The 17,329-nt window shown below is 42.1% G+C and overlaps 1 protein-coding gene across 1 annotated transcript in view; it reads left to right on the top strand.

Annotated features, from left to right (window-relative positions):
* RPS6KA2 (ribosomal protein S6 kinase A2) overlaps positions 1–17,329 on the top strand; it is a 278,994-nt gene that overhangs the window by 202,935 nt on the left and 58,730 nt on the right. Inside the window, exon 11 of the mRNA XM_090042839.1 lies at positions 3,894–3,958. Within this exon, the coding sequence (XP_089898965.1) occupies positions 3,894–3,958 (65 nt within the window). The remainder of the gene's footprint in view (positions 1–3,893; positions 3,959–17,329) is intronic.

Genomic DNA, 17,329 nt, shown 5'->3' with positions numbered 1-17,329 from the left:
TTACTGGGCCTCCCCCAGCCACCAGTACCTATGAGCTCCTATAGCCCCTTAGGCCTACCAGAAGCAAGACAGGCAGTCAAGCATCTCCAGTTAGCTTCCTCTCTGAGAATGCCTTCCCCCTTTGCTGCTGCCAGAGAACTAACTCTCTAGTCCCAGCCCTGGGGTTTATATGTGCCCAGGGCCCTGCTTTCTTCTGGGCAGCTGACCGGGTGCAGGTGCAGGCTAATTCCCTCATTAGCCTGCTGCCACAGTAACCTGCACCTGTGGGTGTTCTGCCTAGCTCCTAGGGCCCTCTCTCTGGGCAGTTTCTGCCCTTAAAGAAGCAGGCATCTTAGTGCCCTGCAACAGTGTACATTTGATGAGCAAATATTAAAAGGTTCTCTCATAGAGTTTGTGACCTGATTTTCAGAGGCGCTAGGCACGGAGCACTCTGCTTTCCCTTTAACTTCAGTGTAAATCCTGAGTATTCTTCTCCTGTAAAAATTAGACCATTAACAACCACCTCTTCATTGTAATACATTAACATGAGATGGACTCAAACCATGAACTTCATAGCAATACATTTTTAACATTCCAGAGCTCTAAGGCAGGGGTGGCCAACCTGCAGCTCCAGAGCCACGGGTGGCTCTTCGGAAGTTAATATCAATCTCTTTGAATCTTTGCACAAGCACACCAGCTTCCAAATGGAGATGCATATTAACTTCTGAAGAGCCAGATGTGGCTCTGGAGCCACAGGTTGACCACCCCTGCTCTATGGTATTTCCAGCTAGGATTTCTGTTTAAGTACATCTTCCAAACCAACTTTAGTGTAAGTGGAATTAATCAGATCATGATATTCAGATATGGAAGTAAGGAAGAAAAGCATGGTGTTTGAGATGTTTATACTTATACCTGATTATAGGATCATGGGAGAGGAGGCCTGGAAGGGATTTCAGTCTCTGTGAAAAAGATGAGTCATTCCTGCCACATACTGATGTCAACTGTTTATGAGGAGACAGCAGCAGTGAATTGCACTGGAAAACAGGGATAGGGGAAAAAACAAAGGAGCAGAAAAGAAAAGGGAAAGCATCATCAATCATCCACATCTGAGAGAAGGCTACCAGCTAATGTAATCAGATACTTAGGGGCTTATCCTCATGCACTGAGGCCAATAGGATGTTTTTTCCATCCACTTCAGTGAGACCAGCATTTGGGTATATGATTTCTGTCATATGTTAATGAAGAAGCATTATATAAGAAATCATGAAGCTCTGTTATCACCTCTGTACACATAGACTCCACCATTGCTTCTTTTAAGCACCATTTCTGGATGTCATTTTCTTCTGACAGTGGCATTACAGTAATATAATCCTTCTGATTTAATCAGTTGCTTCTTTTTCATACAAAAATCAGAATTAGCTTACCCTGATATTTCGTAGGTCATTTGGTCAGTGTACTGAACTTAGAGGATGTATTCAGCTTCCTATTAAGAAGTTGGAACAAAGTTTGTAGCTGGCCAATTCTTTATTGATTTCTGGAAGTCTCTTCTATGTTAATGCTGGAGCAGGAAGGGAAATAAAAGCTATAAACTCCCCTGTCTGATCAGCTACTTTGTGTACTTGCCTGACAGCCCTGCATACACTGAGCAAGCATTTTTTTTAATACTCAGTTATCAGCAAGTGTTAAGCAGGCTGTAGGAAGCCGTTCCTGGTCAGTGCACTTTGGCAAACACTAGTAAGGTCTTGCGTGCAAGAAAAGCAGATGTCCCATTTTGTAAACGCTTGAGTTTACAAAACCTGTTATAAAACTGCTGGTAAGTTGATCTTCAGGAAGCACAAAGCTTGCATATAAAGATGCAGTCCTCTGAGATTCTGACAGCTACTACAGGGTGCTCAGCCACCTGACCTCCCACTGATGTCAGCTGGAATTAATGTTTAGCACATAGCAGATGGGACTCAGCACCTCAGAAAAACCGGCCCCCAAAAATGCAATGCAGAGTCTTCATATCCAGATTTTATTTCCCCTGGAGGAGAATGAAAGACATTATTAATAAAATCAAACGAACCAAAAATATCGTACTCTCCACTAAATCTGACAGCTGTTTAATTATTACTGAACACCTGTTGATTTTCCTGAATGCACTGAAGCAAGTAAACTAAGGTGCTGAAAAGAATGAAAAAGGATGTCAAATGAAGACATAAGGTAAAAGTAATGAAAGAATTAGATATATTGCAATAAAATCCCAAAGGAGTTTCATTAAATCATCTATGGAATAAAAAAGAAATATAATAAAATTGTCAATGAATGAACAGCATTTGACATTCAGAGTTTTGGTACTAATGCAAATGAAAGGGTTGTATCTTCAAATGGGCACCCATGGCTTTGAGATGCCCAAAATTGACTGACAGTTTTGAAATTCTGAGCATAAAGTTATCTACACTACAGTTTTCCCCACCTGTCTCTTTCATTAATAAGATAATAAGACATATCTCCAATGACTTAGACTGAGGTGTGAAGTACAAGTGTTAGGTAGCGGTAATACCACTGGATCGAGAATTCCTCAGCATACTCCTAGTGTTGCCTGCTTAGTATGTGCCACATGTCAGAAGATTATTTGCATCTTACAGGAACCATGGGAAGTTAGCTGTGAAGATCCTACATAAGCTTTACTACACAACCTGACATCTTGAAGTGTTTTTTTTTCCCTTGCTCACTGTGTTTCCACTCATGAAATATTTTGGAACATATATGTGATGGCTTATACAGTTTGTGGTATTTCTCAGTTCTTTTAAGTAAAATAGGTAGTTTGGTGGGAGTTTTGCATTTTCCAGAAAAGGACCAAACATTTCATATTGCCTGTGGCAGGAAGCCACCTTTGTTTCTCCCCAGAATCTCTGCTCGGTGAGAATTTGATTAGGATGGGCCCAGCAGAGGAGACACACCTTTACCCTATCTCTTTAGGTAACCTGAGATGGATACATTCCTGAGGGAGGGGGGAAACCTGCTCCCTCTGCCTATGGGACTGGTATCACCTACCTGGTGGGCTAAAGTCTGCCCAGCACCTAGTGATGTATTTCAAATTGGTTGGCCAACAGCCAACAGGTGCTGGGTTCTATTGGACCAGGTGAATGAGGTCACAGGGGCGATATAAGTTAAGACTGTCCAGGGGTGGGGGCAGCAGCCATGTGGGGGACTTGGACTTAGAGAGGAGCTTTACCATCTGAAACTGGCTCTCTCCCCCATAACTCATGAGCTAGGAATGGCCTGCCTCCAGAGGGAATCTCCAGCAGCCTCGGGATGATGCTTGTGAGTAAGCTACTCAAGATCTGGTTAGATATCTAGCTGGCAGTAACTCAGATGCATGATCAAAAGTCTACCTCAGCCAGACTGTTTTGCTCTATGGGATTTCTATGATATTGCTCTATCTTGTACTGTATTTTCACCCTGCCCCCTGTAATCAATAAACTTCCCCTTTGTGACCGGTGTAGGAGACTTATTGAGGGGTGGGTCTAAATTATGCCTAAGAGGCCCCTTAGGTCTGTGGACTAAGAAGGACTTTCCTTTTTGGCCACCGACTTGGGGAAGTGCCCCAAGTGCTTGTACTGGGTCAAGTACCCATTGGACTATTAGGCCTGTGTTTCCCCAAGGACACAGAGCTTAAGAGAGTCCCCCCTCAGGGTGATGGCAGCTTATGTAACCCCCAGACTCTGCGGTGGCACTGGAAAGGAGGTCTGCCAGGGCTCAGGCACCCCTGGAGAGACACGTGGAGTCCGGAAGGTGGACGTAGGTGGCGTAGTGAGATGGGAGGCTCAACGCAGGAGCTCCCCCTGCTAGCCCACCACATTGCCCATTCCTTGTGGCTTGGCTTTACTCTGACTCGGTCTCTCTCTCCCTCTTTTATATTGTCTTGGCAGGTGCTGGCCTGGATGGAGTTGAAGAAATTAAGCGTCACCCTTTTTTTGTTACTATAGACTGGAATGTAAGTAAAGCAGTATTGTTTCTAATTGTATTATGGGATTTGGTAGAATTAGTGAAGACCAGCTGGAAACTGGATCTGTCATGTAAAAAAACAAAAGAAAAGCTTACTTGAATAAAATCTGCAATACATGACCTGGGAGTTAAAACCTTTTGATTGGCATTCATGTTTCTCTTTTAACACCAAAGAAAATAAAGGTACATTCAGCATCCACAGCTTTTTCAAACTTCTTGTTTATATTTTGTTTAATCAGCTGGCTCATTATGATGCAATTTGAATCTCTTTCCAGAGGTTCACAGAATAACTACTACATTGCACTCTGAAGAACTTAATGCCCCAAACCAAGGAGCTGGATTAGAGTGTAATGGAGCAGCTCTAAATAAAGAATTCCTGTGCTATTTCATATTGAAAGCAAAACAAAGCTTATGGTCTTCATTTGGAAAAAGGCACTGCTGGAGAAAGCTCTCTGTTGATCTGGGTCTTTCTATCTATGTGTTTATATATTCCCTGTAAAATTATTAGGCCCATGTCTGTAGGCCTGCTGAGCTGTGTTTAGTACAGAACCAGAGACACAAAGATGGCTATAAGCCACCTTTGTGTTGTGCAAATCCAGAGGCTGCCAGAAACCAGTTTACCTCTGGGGTAATTTTAGAGCAGCCTTGGGACTATCCTAATTTATGACTACTCATAGCAGCCTCAAGGGACAGTACGGGCTGACAGAGATTGTAAAGCACAAAAGTGCTCTAGTTATGTCACAGCACCTCTTGTACATCCTTGGGCTAAGAAGGCAGTTGGGGTGTATTTTAAGAGCTGTTATAGGTGGCTGGACAGCTCCTGAAGTACCCTATGCTGTAAGAACATTCAGTCAACCAGTAGCTTTTTTACGCCTTTCTGTCACTGTAGGGCACAACACATGCAAAGCCCAGGCTAAGGACTCATCCTTACATATTGTGATGGGAACTATAGAAAAGCATAAAGTAGCTCAGTGTGTAAAGACTAGATTCTCCATTATAGAGCATGCAGTTCAGCCATCCAGAGCAGGAAGCAGCAGCTTTCCATCTAAATGGTGACTGCCTACTGAGATGACAGACTCATTTTGTTTCAGCATTTGAAATTGGCACAGCAGACATTTTAACAAAAGTAACGCTGTGCAAATAAGAAGTGTTTAACATGACGCAGGAGACAGTAGGCAATAGTTTGTCTTATTGAAGTCAGTTACATTTTATAGACTAAGTACAGATGGTTAAATAGCCTGAGGCTGAATTGATCCAATCTTCTCAGGTTAGTCTAATCTGCATAGACAAAAACAATGAGCAGGTGAACAGACATTCACTTTTGATTCCAGAAATGCAGCCACATGCCTGCAGTGGCCCAGGCCAGAAGCTGGGGGGTGCTAGAGCACACTCCCTGCTTTGCTGGAACAGACAGCTTGGACCAAGGCTAGCCTGGCCACCTTGCAAGGGGGAGGGAGTAGAGGGGGGAGGTGCAAAACATCCTGGGATGCTGGGGGACTGTGAGTTAACTTGAATCCAGAGGGGATCTGGGACAAAAGTTCAATAAACCAATTTAATTAAATCAGTTAAGTCTGATACTACCTCTATGCAGGTTTATCTTAAACCAGTTTAAGCCATTTTGAAAGCAGTTTATGTGCCCTGAAATTCTGTTGTGTTACAAATTTTAACTCGTTTCCAATTACTTATACCAATTTATGTGTAATTTCTGTCCCTGGACATAATGATTTCACATCATAATTCAGGTAAACATCTGATTCAGACTTCTGACAGGTTTAAAATGAGCCCCTGGTGTAGTTTCAACTTTGGAACTACCACTAATACACATTCAGATTTTGTTCAAAGGTACAAACTTTTAGGTAAAAATAAATGTATAGACTTTTCTAGTTCTGCCTGGGTCTCTGGTTCTTGGACTTTTCTGCTGGCCAGTTCCTTTAAAAATTCACTAATCTCATTTTATCTGATGTCTTTTATGGTATTTCTGTGGCACCAGTTACTCTAGTATTAATACTCTAGTATTAAGATTGTATTCACTGGACATGTGACATGAAGCAAGTCATATGGCTACTAGTGTAACTTCTGTTTGAGGGAAAACAGTGTGAATGTACCTGAACAGTCAGATTCTAACCTTTCTCCCTGGCTTCATAAAGAAACTAATCCTTTAGAAAACACTGAGTTCATTTGAACCCAAATCATTTCAAACTACAGGGAGTGTATGTCCATGAAAGTATGTTTTACACCCTCAAAGCTCAGGAGCCAGCTTTGAACTGAACTCAAAGGAGTTGGCATGTCACTTGGTAATGTGCTAGGAGATGATAAAATGATTTTCACTTTCAGCCCAGCTGATTGTCCTCCCATTTCTCCACGCATTACATTCCAAATTCTCTCTCCATTCCCAGTTTTTACTAATATTTACATTTCATGTTGATCTTTCCATATTTAACTAGTAAGGCCCAAATCCAACTGCATCTTTAGGCAGCTATTTAGCCTATATTTGTCCTGCTGTCCTGCTGCACTGAAGCTGCTATAGATGCTACACTTATGCCTGATTGCAATCCTGTTCCAGCTGGATAAGTGCTCAGAAGGTTAGTTGGAAAAAAAACATAGCTAGTAACAGAGAGAAGACCCTTCATTGTTTGGCCCAGTAGTTTAGTTGTTTGGCATATGTTCAGGAAGTGACAGATCCAGGTTCTTGGCCTCCTTCAGCCAGGGGTGGAGAGGTTTAGGAAGTAAGTTTTCATCTCCCACTTCAAAGAAAAGTTTCCTAGTCCCAGGACATGGGGTAGGCAAGGCCAGGTACATTCTCCTTCCTTCCTGTTGGAGTTGGTCCACTGGGCAGCCAAGAGGAAAAGAGATGTAGGGCTGGAAAAGACCAAGCCAGAGGCATCCTTGCCTTATAGTTCAGGGTGATGGGCATGACCAGAGAGGGCACCCTAGGGTCTGGCCCCTACCCTCAATGTTGAGTATGTGATTTGCATTGAATTAGTCATTGGCTAAAATGGATACATAGCAGTGAGAGCAGGGCAGTACCCAGTACTGACTTATTCTCCTTTGGCTCCACATAGCTTTTCCTCCTGGCTGCCCAGTGGGCCACCTTTAACAGTAAGATAAAAGGGTGCTCTTCATCCTGCTGAACACGTCTGGTAATTAGGACACTTCTTTGGGAACTAAGAGAAAGATCAGGCCCTGCTCCGGCTGGCATAGCAACCCTCAGATGCACTGTGACTGCATTAGCTACACTTGGGAGCCGCTCAGCTCTTACCACACTGTATGGCTCAGATTAATCACTCCAATCCAATGTGATTTATGTTTAGAGTGCACCTGTAGGATGGGGAAGTGTCATGAAACATCAGTACATTAACCTGAGTTATATTTACAGAATTTTCTCTGTACCTATCCAGCCTTAGTTTGACGTCACTTAAGCCCTTTTTCTAAACAGCAGACATTCAGGTGGACTGTGTTAATTTCAAAATGGCTTGAGTCAGCATGAGCTTGGCAATAAAAGCCAGGCTTTTATGTCTAAATAAAAAGATTCAGGCAGCTGTTTCCAAGCCCTCCATAGACTGAAAGACACAGAACCGGGCAGTAGGAATGCATCAGAACAGATGTGTAGTACTAATTTTCTATGAAATTCTTGGCATCGGCTTGCAGGCTGTTCGCAAAGATCAACACTTGTGAGCCAGGATGTGAATACTGGCATTTTTTTACAGCTAAATTCATTAAGATCATCAATAGGCAAGGAGCAAAGTGTCTCTTGGATTGCCTGTCCCTTTGAACATACTGTGGCAGCTGTGGTTGACAAGGGACACCAAAGCTGACAGTCAGAAGCTTTCAGGGACCACTGGGAAATCATTTTCTGTCAGTAGTCCTCTGGATGGATCACACTTATTGCCAGAGATCAGACTGAGTGAGAATCTTATGACTGTCTCAGTATAAGAGAATTTTTTTTTTAACCAGCCTTTACCCAGTACAGCAGTTATTTAATGACTGGGGAAGCAACCACCAAATGTAATTCTAATGGGAAAGGAGACTCAAAACTAAATGTAGAGTTAGCTCCTCCCTCCAAATATGTGTAGGATGCTTAGATGCCACAGTAATGGACTCCTTGAAAATGCAGATAGATCAACAGACAAATGAATAGCTGAGATGTCTGTTTCACAGTGATACCTATCAAAGTTGAGTTAGGTTTTGTTAGGAGAGGTTATTGTCCCAGTCTCTGGACCACATTTCTTCCCCTTGGGATAATCACTTCTCATGTGTTTTTTCCATCTTTCTCTCTCTCTCTGAACAGTCACACACACAGCATGTTCCAGACGGTCTGTCTGATGTAAATGAGGCAGCCAGCACAATGAATAGCTATGTGCAGTGTAAGAAAAGAGCCTTGCTGTGCCAGCACTTCAAGTCTACCAAATACAGCATCCGTGATGCAGAGTCAGCATGCAAAAAAGGAAAAAGAAAAAATAAGCATGATCCTGGAACACATAGGCATTGCCGAGGTTAAATACCTCCTTGCTGCCCATACACGCAATCCCAAAGTCTCCGTCTCCAAGGAAAGCACTGATTAAAGATACTCATACATGCTTCAGATTAAGGCACACTGAAATAGATTCCTTGCCTTGATCAGTAAGCAAAGGGAATGGAAACTTTCCCTTAAATCTTTTGGTAGCATTAGCAGAACCAGTCCCTTGGCTTTCTCTTTTACCCCTGAAATACAAGCTACAAGGAGGGTTGGAAGGCACATTGTGAAATCAGGGAGAAGGAGTAGCCAAAATGCAGTGCAGCTGGGAGCTATCTCCAGCCATGCAGGATCCTTAAAGAGCCGTATTACAGATGATATCATTCAAACATCCCACAGGCTGATCTAAAATGCACCAGGACTGGGGTAGGGACAGCAGACTGGAGAGCTGTAAGCCTTGCTCTGCTGCACCTAGCAGAAGCTGAACACTGCAGAGAATCTGCTTCTGTATCAAGGGCCATCAAGAAATAATGGCCAGGACAAACAGTATATGCTTCCAAGTACCACTCTAAACAGCCTCTTGAAAACTGAGGAACATCCCCATAGATGAATGAAGTCAGCTGCTTTCCTGGTGCTACCTGAGATAAGTTTATACATCAGGTGGTCATTTTCCAAGTAGGGGCAATCTGAGAGTATTAAATGTATGTGGAGGCCAAGAGAAACCTGGTTGCTGTATATGTGTCTCAGCCAGTGGGCACAGACGCAGGCAGGTTGGGTTTTGATATCTGCCACTTCTCCCTCAAAAACCACACTGTACTTCCTTGAGTTTACCCAGTTCAGGTACTTCAATGGAGGCCATGTTTTACCATATTTCAACCACAGGCGCCTTTTCATGAATAGGAATGTTGGTGATAGGTCCTTCAACCATTGTGCAGCAAATGGGAACTAAATAACAACGGCAATACAGGGAATGAGCTATTAAGGCTTTATTCTCAAGTGAGCCTGCCTTCTGCTTAGTTGTAGGAGGGAAGCTGGCCCCAAGTCCCTTATCCTTAGCTACCTGCCCCTAGCATAAGCTAAAGCTGAAGGGAGATAACTTTAACTTCATTGTAAGGTCCTCTTGCTCCACCAGACCCCCACCCTTCTCATCCCCATCCCAGACACACACCTCTCCATCACTGCCTTCCTCCCCCTTACATCAGGACAGAGGGTTGTGGTATAGGAGCACTTTTTGCCAATTTTATGCTATCCATGAATATTTCAGCCTGGTAATTCTTAAGTGAAAATGTCCAGGCAATTCAGGTGCAATTTGTATTGCATTAAGTGGCTCAAATTGAATAATGGATACTCTAGTCTCTAGTTCTTAATTCACATGCCCAAATTGCAACTCAGGTTAATCCCTGTAAAAACTCCCTGGCATTGCTAGTGCTACTGAAACAACAGCTGTAAGTCTACACTTCTCAGCATGAAACAGAAAAGACATCACTTTGGTGGATCTTGGTCTCAGTGCTAGGAAGCTTTCCCCAGACCATCCTGACACAAATTTGGTGATTTTCTTTTCAATAAGTGAATTGACACAGATTTTTTTGTGGGGGGTGTAATGATTAATTGGCCCAACTTCAGGGTTAGGTTAAAGTTAGACAAGCTTTCAAATGTAAGGCATTCTTCATCAGATCACCTGATGTTTGATATCACCCAAAAAAATCCTTGCTTCTTGCATAAATTCCTGCACCATCATGGCTACAACATCACTCTACCAAAAATAAGTGGTTTGTCTTTTAAATTAAAAGTCAAGGCTGGGATTTTCAAAGAAACCGTAGGGAATTAGGTATCTAATTCCCACTACATTTAATGTACCTACAGTTTCTACAACATTTAAGACAATGTTCTCCCTAAGGCGAACGAACAGGGTTCCCATTGGCTTTAAATTGATTAAAAACACCAATGTCTAAGGGCAGAATTTGTACCCATATTTTTTCTTCTGTTTTTAATTCCCTCCTTACAGATCAGGCCTGAAGAATTTTTAGATTTCCACAAGGTCTGTGAAATCCATTTTTTGCAGACCTTAGTCAGAAGAGCTGAAAAGCAGCTTTTTCATAGGATCACCTAGATAAAATGCCAATCTAGGACTTTATTTATCACAAAGTAGCAAATTATGTCCTTCTATCAGATGCCTTCAGTAGCTGAAGGAGGGAGCAGGGAAGGGAGACCATTCAAAGTCTGTTTCCTTTACCCGAACTACCGTTCATCATAGAGATAAAATTCTATTAACAATACAAATGAACTAAATTATAGATGTTATCAGCAGCAGAATCAGGCCCCAAGGTCTGAATCCTGGTAGCTCTTCTGTCATTTTGAAACAGTTTCATCTAGTTAAGGATGAACATTTAAAAGGTGGTTCAGCTTGTTGTTTGCTTATTGGCTTTTCTGTGACAGGTGTATGTATGTATCACGGGAGTTTATTCCCTTACATCATTGCAACCAGACATATCTTTCTATTTCTGGAAGTATACAGGTCTTCATCAAAGAAACTCATTCAGTGCAAGGAATGACTAAATACTATTTAATTATATTAAATCATTTTCTTTTCTTGTTATCTGCAAGACACCTGCACAAGGTATTTTACATCTTTATCTTGTCATGAATACATTTATGAAATGAAAAGATTATGATAAATGAAAGATTGCTAAGTTATAAGGGACAGATACGAGTCCCAGAACTTTGTTGCCAGCCTCTGTGGTACATTACAGGAGCCCCAGTGGAAGAAATGTCCATTGACTAACCAAGCAGCAAAGACCAGGACAGAAAGTTTAGCAAAGCCTAACAGCAACACAAATTAAGTAGTATTGACTTTCCATCAGAACTCCATCCTGTAGAAAATTATGGCATTCCTAAATTTGTCTTTTGTCCCAAATCAGGAGTATCAAAGTGTTGGGTGGGATGGAACCAGTATAACATCTTGTTTCATTTCAGTTTAGTTCAGCATTAGCCTGTGCCTTTCTGAGCTGCCACGGTGCTTCATGGGAGCTAGTATACTGTAGCCAAGTGATGCCCAGGAGATGCTTTGGTGGTTCAACAAAAGCAGGATCGCTATATATCAGGGAGGGACAGGCTAAAAAAGAAAAGCCTAGTCCAAAGGAAAGAATGGGGACATGAAGTACCCTAACTTTATGTGGCATTGCATCAGTGCAAGCAGGTCTGGGATGATGTAAAACTGATCCAGAACAAACCACAAAAGGCAACATTTTTACTTTGTATTTTTTCAATGCAACATTTTAAAGATTCAGCAGAAAAAGTTGATTGGTCAAGCTCTGCATTTCCTGTTGTAAACAAATGTTGATGGAAAAGTCCTAACTGACTCCAACATTCAACTGAATATAAGAAGCATCTCTGCATGACAGAAATCTTTTCAACTGCCAAATCAGCTAAAATCTTGATGAGCTTCCTAAACTTTTGTCAAAAATATCAAACATTTTGTGGGCATGTTTACAAAAAAATGTCAGGGTTAAACCTCCAAATTATAAGTGGCTTTGGACGGTATTAATTCCCAAACCGCTAGAGGTTTCTGTGCGTTCTGGAGATGATTCAATTATGTATTAATTTGAATATATTAATTGCAAGATGCTCAAAGAGGGAGGAAAGGAATGAGAAACATAAAGAAATGTAGATACTTATCCAAGTCTGTATGCCTGAATCATAGAATCATAGAAGAGTAGGGAAGGAAGGGACCTCAGATGGTCATCTAGTGTAACCCACTACTGAAGGCAGGATCATCCCTATCCAAACCATCCCATACAAGTGCTTGTCTAACCTATTCCTAAAGCTATACAAACAACTGTGTCGCATAACTGCAAGGCATATTGCTGAAAAAAAATATCCACCAAAAACATTCTAGCATGTCACAGGTGAAGTTGAGGGATGAGAGCATCCTTTATCATCACACCCGGCATTATGTCATTCTCACATCTATTGATCATAAAGGCTGGTTACAGACATTTGAAAAAATTATGCTGTACTTTAAACTCAACATGCTCCTACGCTGAGCTCAGTTCATGCCCAGAAGAGGCATCACTTTAGTTGGACCCAGCTCGCCCAATATCTGTATAGATCAGACATTTTAGGGTACTTTTTTGGTGCTTTTACCTAATAGCTGATTGAATCAGCTTTAGGTAAAAGCACCAAAAAGCCCTGCTGATGCGTTCAATCTATACAGATTCTGTAGAGCTGAATCAAACTAACATTCTGCTTCTTCTGGTAAAGCACCCTTTTTGGGGGTAGTTTTTTTAAATGTCTGTAAGCAGCCAAAATCCCCAGTCACTAAATCTATACAGTTCAGCATAATGCACTGTGATTTCTCACATCCATCAATTGTATTTTTGTGTTATTGCCCAATATGACAGCGCCACTGTGAAGTTTTTTTGTTTTACTCTGAGGGGAAATTCAACAGTCAATAACAGATTGAGAGGAATTTCTCTCTTAAGAATACAGAAATGAAATGTGAAGGAGAAAACATGAATTATTTCCCAGCCCTTTACAACTGTGCAGAATAGATACACATACATTATTGATCTTGGGTACCTAAATAAAGATACCCAAATCAGCATGTGAATGCTCCAAATGTTAAATTGGATACTCCCAAATGGACACATAACTGCGGAAATTGGGCCAGATCTTGATTGCACTGAAAATTTCCACTGATTTCATTTGTATAGAATTAGGACCGTAGTAGCTCAGCATCTGCTCTGTAACTTAAACCTTAGCAAAAGTTATACCAGAGATAGATGTGGACATCCTGACATTCAGAATCCAGATTTGGGTCCAGATTTGCTGTATCCTTTCTTCATTTTGGTCTTTTGGATGAGCCATGCAGAAACCCACCTTTCTTTGAAGAGCTTAATTTGAAAGATAGCATCCAAATTCTTATTGCCTTGGACAGTGCTTTCATTGTCCATGATGCTAGCATTTTCTTTAATTCCCTTCCTATACCATTCCAAAAGGTAGAGATGGGTCCAGACTGAAACCAGACACTTGAATGCACTCACCCTCAAAAAAGATCCAACTGTAATCCTGAATCATGGTCAAAATCCAACAAAGAGTCTGCCTCTATAATAGAGTTAACCCAAAATCTTGATCTGTCCTCTCACAATGTGTTTTGGAATCCAAATTTAGATCAAATTTAACAGCATGAGCCAGGTAGAGGAGACCAAAAACCAGGACTCCTCCCACTGTAGCTAACCCATCCTGCAACTGTGGGCAAGTCACTGAGGGTCTGATCCAAACTGTTCTTGTAAGTGACTCAGAAGGACTTAAAAGTCTCTCAGGATATAGCAGAAAATGTGTTTTATGTCAGTGATCTGCAAAACAAGATAGGCAATCAAGAGCACCTAAAAAACCTTCAGCGGTCAAATGCAGAAGCTAGGCGTCCATGATTTCCAGCTGACATATAGGGCACAGACAGAAGTGACAATTTTTGTCCAATCTGGCCGCAGAACACAGTCCATGACCAAACACAAGTGTGTGGCTGCAGACAGCTTAAAAAATGGCCGATCAGATGAAAATAGGAACCCTCATTGTCAGATGAAGACATTTCAAAATGGAGCATCTTCTGTAACATCTGTTTGCACTGCCTCCCAGCCTTGAGCTGTTTTCAGAACAGGAGGGGCAACAGGGAGCAGACAAAGTTCTGTCTGGAAGGGGTTTTAGCCCCCGCTGAAGGGTTGGGTGGGTGTGTTGGAGCCCCCCTGAATTGGAGCCCCCCTGAATTCACCCATCCCACTCTCCAGTGCCAGCTGGTGAACCCCTAGAATGAGCTCCCTGTCCTCCCTTTCCCCCTCCAGTTCTGAAAGAGGGACAGGCTGGGAGAGAAGAGCATCCATTGCTAGGCAGAACCAGCTACAAGCTGGCAACCAGCAGCTGAATTCCCCTCCCCGCCTGGAACCAACAGTGAACTTCTGTTTGGTCCAGGGGATTGTTGTAATTCAGAACACTTTGCACAAAGCATTCTCAGTTACAGCAGGGAGCTGCACTTCTGTCTGCACCCACAGATACAGACAAGAAGCTGGAAACACATGGCCCTAATATAAAGAAGTGGCCTTTGGCTTTTGGCTATGGCCAATAACATGGTCTAAGAGAGGACACAGGAATTATCTAATCAGAAATGGAAATGGAAATGCCAGGGAAGGATTTTGACTGAGGCTTTTTCATGCCACTTTTCCTCTAGACTTTCCCCTAGTAAGTGGTTTGTGATGCCATATCTTTGGCGTGAGGTTGGTCCTGTCAAATTTGAAGTGCTTCCCTAGTAATTGAGCATGTGCTTTAAGAATAAGTAACACAAGTAAAGCAGCAACAGCAGTATTTGGAAAGACTAGATGAGGAAAAAAGCTAGGAGGGCAGACAGGGAGTGATTAATTATCATTATCCTAGGGAGAAAATGGAATTCTTTGTATGATAAATAATTCTAACACTTTTTTTTTAACTTTCTAGTACCTGAAAGGCTGAGATATAAAGTTAGTTCATGTGCTTAGCCCCAAGGGGCTGTGCCCAGATGAGCAGGGGAGTGTGGTTTGTGGTGCCACAAACCACACATGTGAAACATTAAAAATGGCCTGTGCTACAAATTTGCTACCAGGATTTCCTGGTCCTGGGAACAAATTGGCTCAATGCACACTACAGTAGTGTGCACTGGAACAAACAGACTCGGTCATCCAGCCACAGCATCTCTATGTTCCATTTTTACCTTGGTTGCTCCAGCACACTGGGAGCCAGGAGAAGCTGGGCAAGTCCAGTTTTCCCATAATAGGACAATGTATCTCACAACAAAGCGCACATGCAGGGGTATGCACTGCAGCACAAAGTAGCAGCACAAATTTGTCTCACTACTGTTTGTGCCGCTGCAAGTGCATGCCCCTGTTCATCTACATGTGGCCAGTCAGTTTGTCTGTCTTGTGGAGTAAAAAGAAATGTTTTAGAACATGCTGCTGTTCTCCAAGAAGAGGAAAATAAGGAAAGCAAAAAGCAGAGAACTTTCTCTAGGTGAAGACCAATCAATAAAAAAGGCCTCCTCCTAGTTGTTGAGTATTTTGAGTTCCTGTTGAAGTGAGAAATGAGGGCACTCAGCACCTGTCAGGAGGCACTCAGCCCATGGTGAGGCCCAGAGTTTGCAAAGGGTTTTTAAAATTCTGTGAAGCTGAAAGAAGGGATGTGCTAATGACTAAGTTGACACATTTCACGTGTTGATGAGTGACAGTAGCAAATTACAACATCACTTGGTTTTAATTATTCAGAACACAGTTTCCATTATGGTGCACAACAATCAACCATTCATCTTCCTTACAGAGGAAGATGGGGGAAGCAGTTTTACGCAAGCAGAACTTTTCACATTGAATTGACTATTAATTATAGTGGCTTCACTCCCAACTCTGTTAGCATTAACATTCTTGTATTCCAGGGTGCTATAACATCGCCACAAACATCTGCTTCGTGCTGGTGCTGATATTGTCCTACATAATGTCTTGCCATTTATTCATCTTAGCAAATTGAAAACTACAATGTCTGCGATTACCATATCTATGAAATTCCAAGATGACCTTGAATTTAAGATGACCCCCCAATAATTAGATTCTATACATGGAAAATTTATAAATTTATTATAATTTTCTATGTACAGAACCTAATTAGAGGAGGGTCATGTGCCCCCTACCAGCCCAGAGCTGCTCCACCATGGTTCAAACGTCTGCGGTCCCAGGCGCACATGCAGGCACTGCACTCAGGAGCAGCTGACTCTATGCAAACTGCACCATTTATCACATTGCCTTAATGGTACATGCAGATGCACCCAGTAGATCTAGCTTTCTTTACTATTCTGTCAGGCCAGCCCAAACAAAGCACTGTGCATGTGCCTTTTTTGGTAGGCCCAGTACATTACTTGATCTTCAGCTTTCCATTCTATTAGTTTTTTTAGCGGCCCAAAATTTTTATCCATTTGGTCTCAGTTTACCTTGAGGGTTACTGCCACTTGTCTCTGGGTGTCTGAGACTGCTTTTAACATCTGTTGCATTCATTTATTACTCAACACTCAGGTCTGCATACCTTAAGGTACATCCCCAGCTACCCACCACTGCTCAGGCATTTGCATTTCTTGGCCTGTCATCACCTTGTGAGGACTGATCTCATGATCAGCTGCAGTCTCCCTACAGCCCTGAGGATCAAGGACAATTTTACATCCTCATCTTTTCCATGTTCCCAAATGCCTAACCAACCCATTTTTAATTAATCTGGATTGCCTTCTTATCAACTTGCTGTAAGCCAACCACATTTATTGACAATGATCATTTTTTTTCATTTGAATGCCTTTGCTGCTGCTTTCTGTGTTTCTCAAGGCTAACTGCCAAACTTACATTAACTTGGTACCAGTGCTACTGGCTTTTCATCACTGGCATTTATAAGTTGTGTCTTTTACACAGGCAGTCAGTTTATGAGGGACAACCCAGTCCTAAATCTGAGTAAATGCTCACTTTGTCTTCTACAGGAGTTTTTTTTGTTTCCAATGCTGCAGCTATTACCATCTTGCCTGAATGTGGAACACTTTTCCCACTTTGAACTTTCACATTTTTCACATTGGTTGTTCCATAACCTGGAATGGGCTTTCCTTTGTTTATAATAGCTGGATCCATCAACAAACTATATCCACCCGGGTTCCTCTCTTACTTTTCCAAATGGCTCCCCTCCTTTAAACCACATACAACAGGGCTTTCTCTGCATATTCCTCGATACAATTTTTTGAGAACCATGGCAGTCCTAAAAAGGACTTCAAAATCGTAGTGTCTGTGGGAGCAGGCAATTTAGTGATAAGATGTATTCTCTGCTGGTCAGGACTTCTTCCCTTTTTGTTTAAAATAACATCCAAGG

Source organism: Crocodylus siamensis, chromosome 1 (assembly GCF_052110815.1).
Source record: "Crocodylus siamensis isolate JL-2025a chromosome 1, ASM5211081v1, whole genome shotgun sequence".
Lineage (NCBI taxonomy): Eukaryota > Metazoa > Chordata > Crocodylia > Crocodylidae > Crocodylus > Crocodylus siamensis.
The sequence above is the reverse complement of the archived record's forward strand: the minus strand, read 5'-3'. Positions and strand labels throughout refer to the sequence as shown.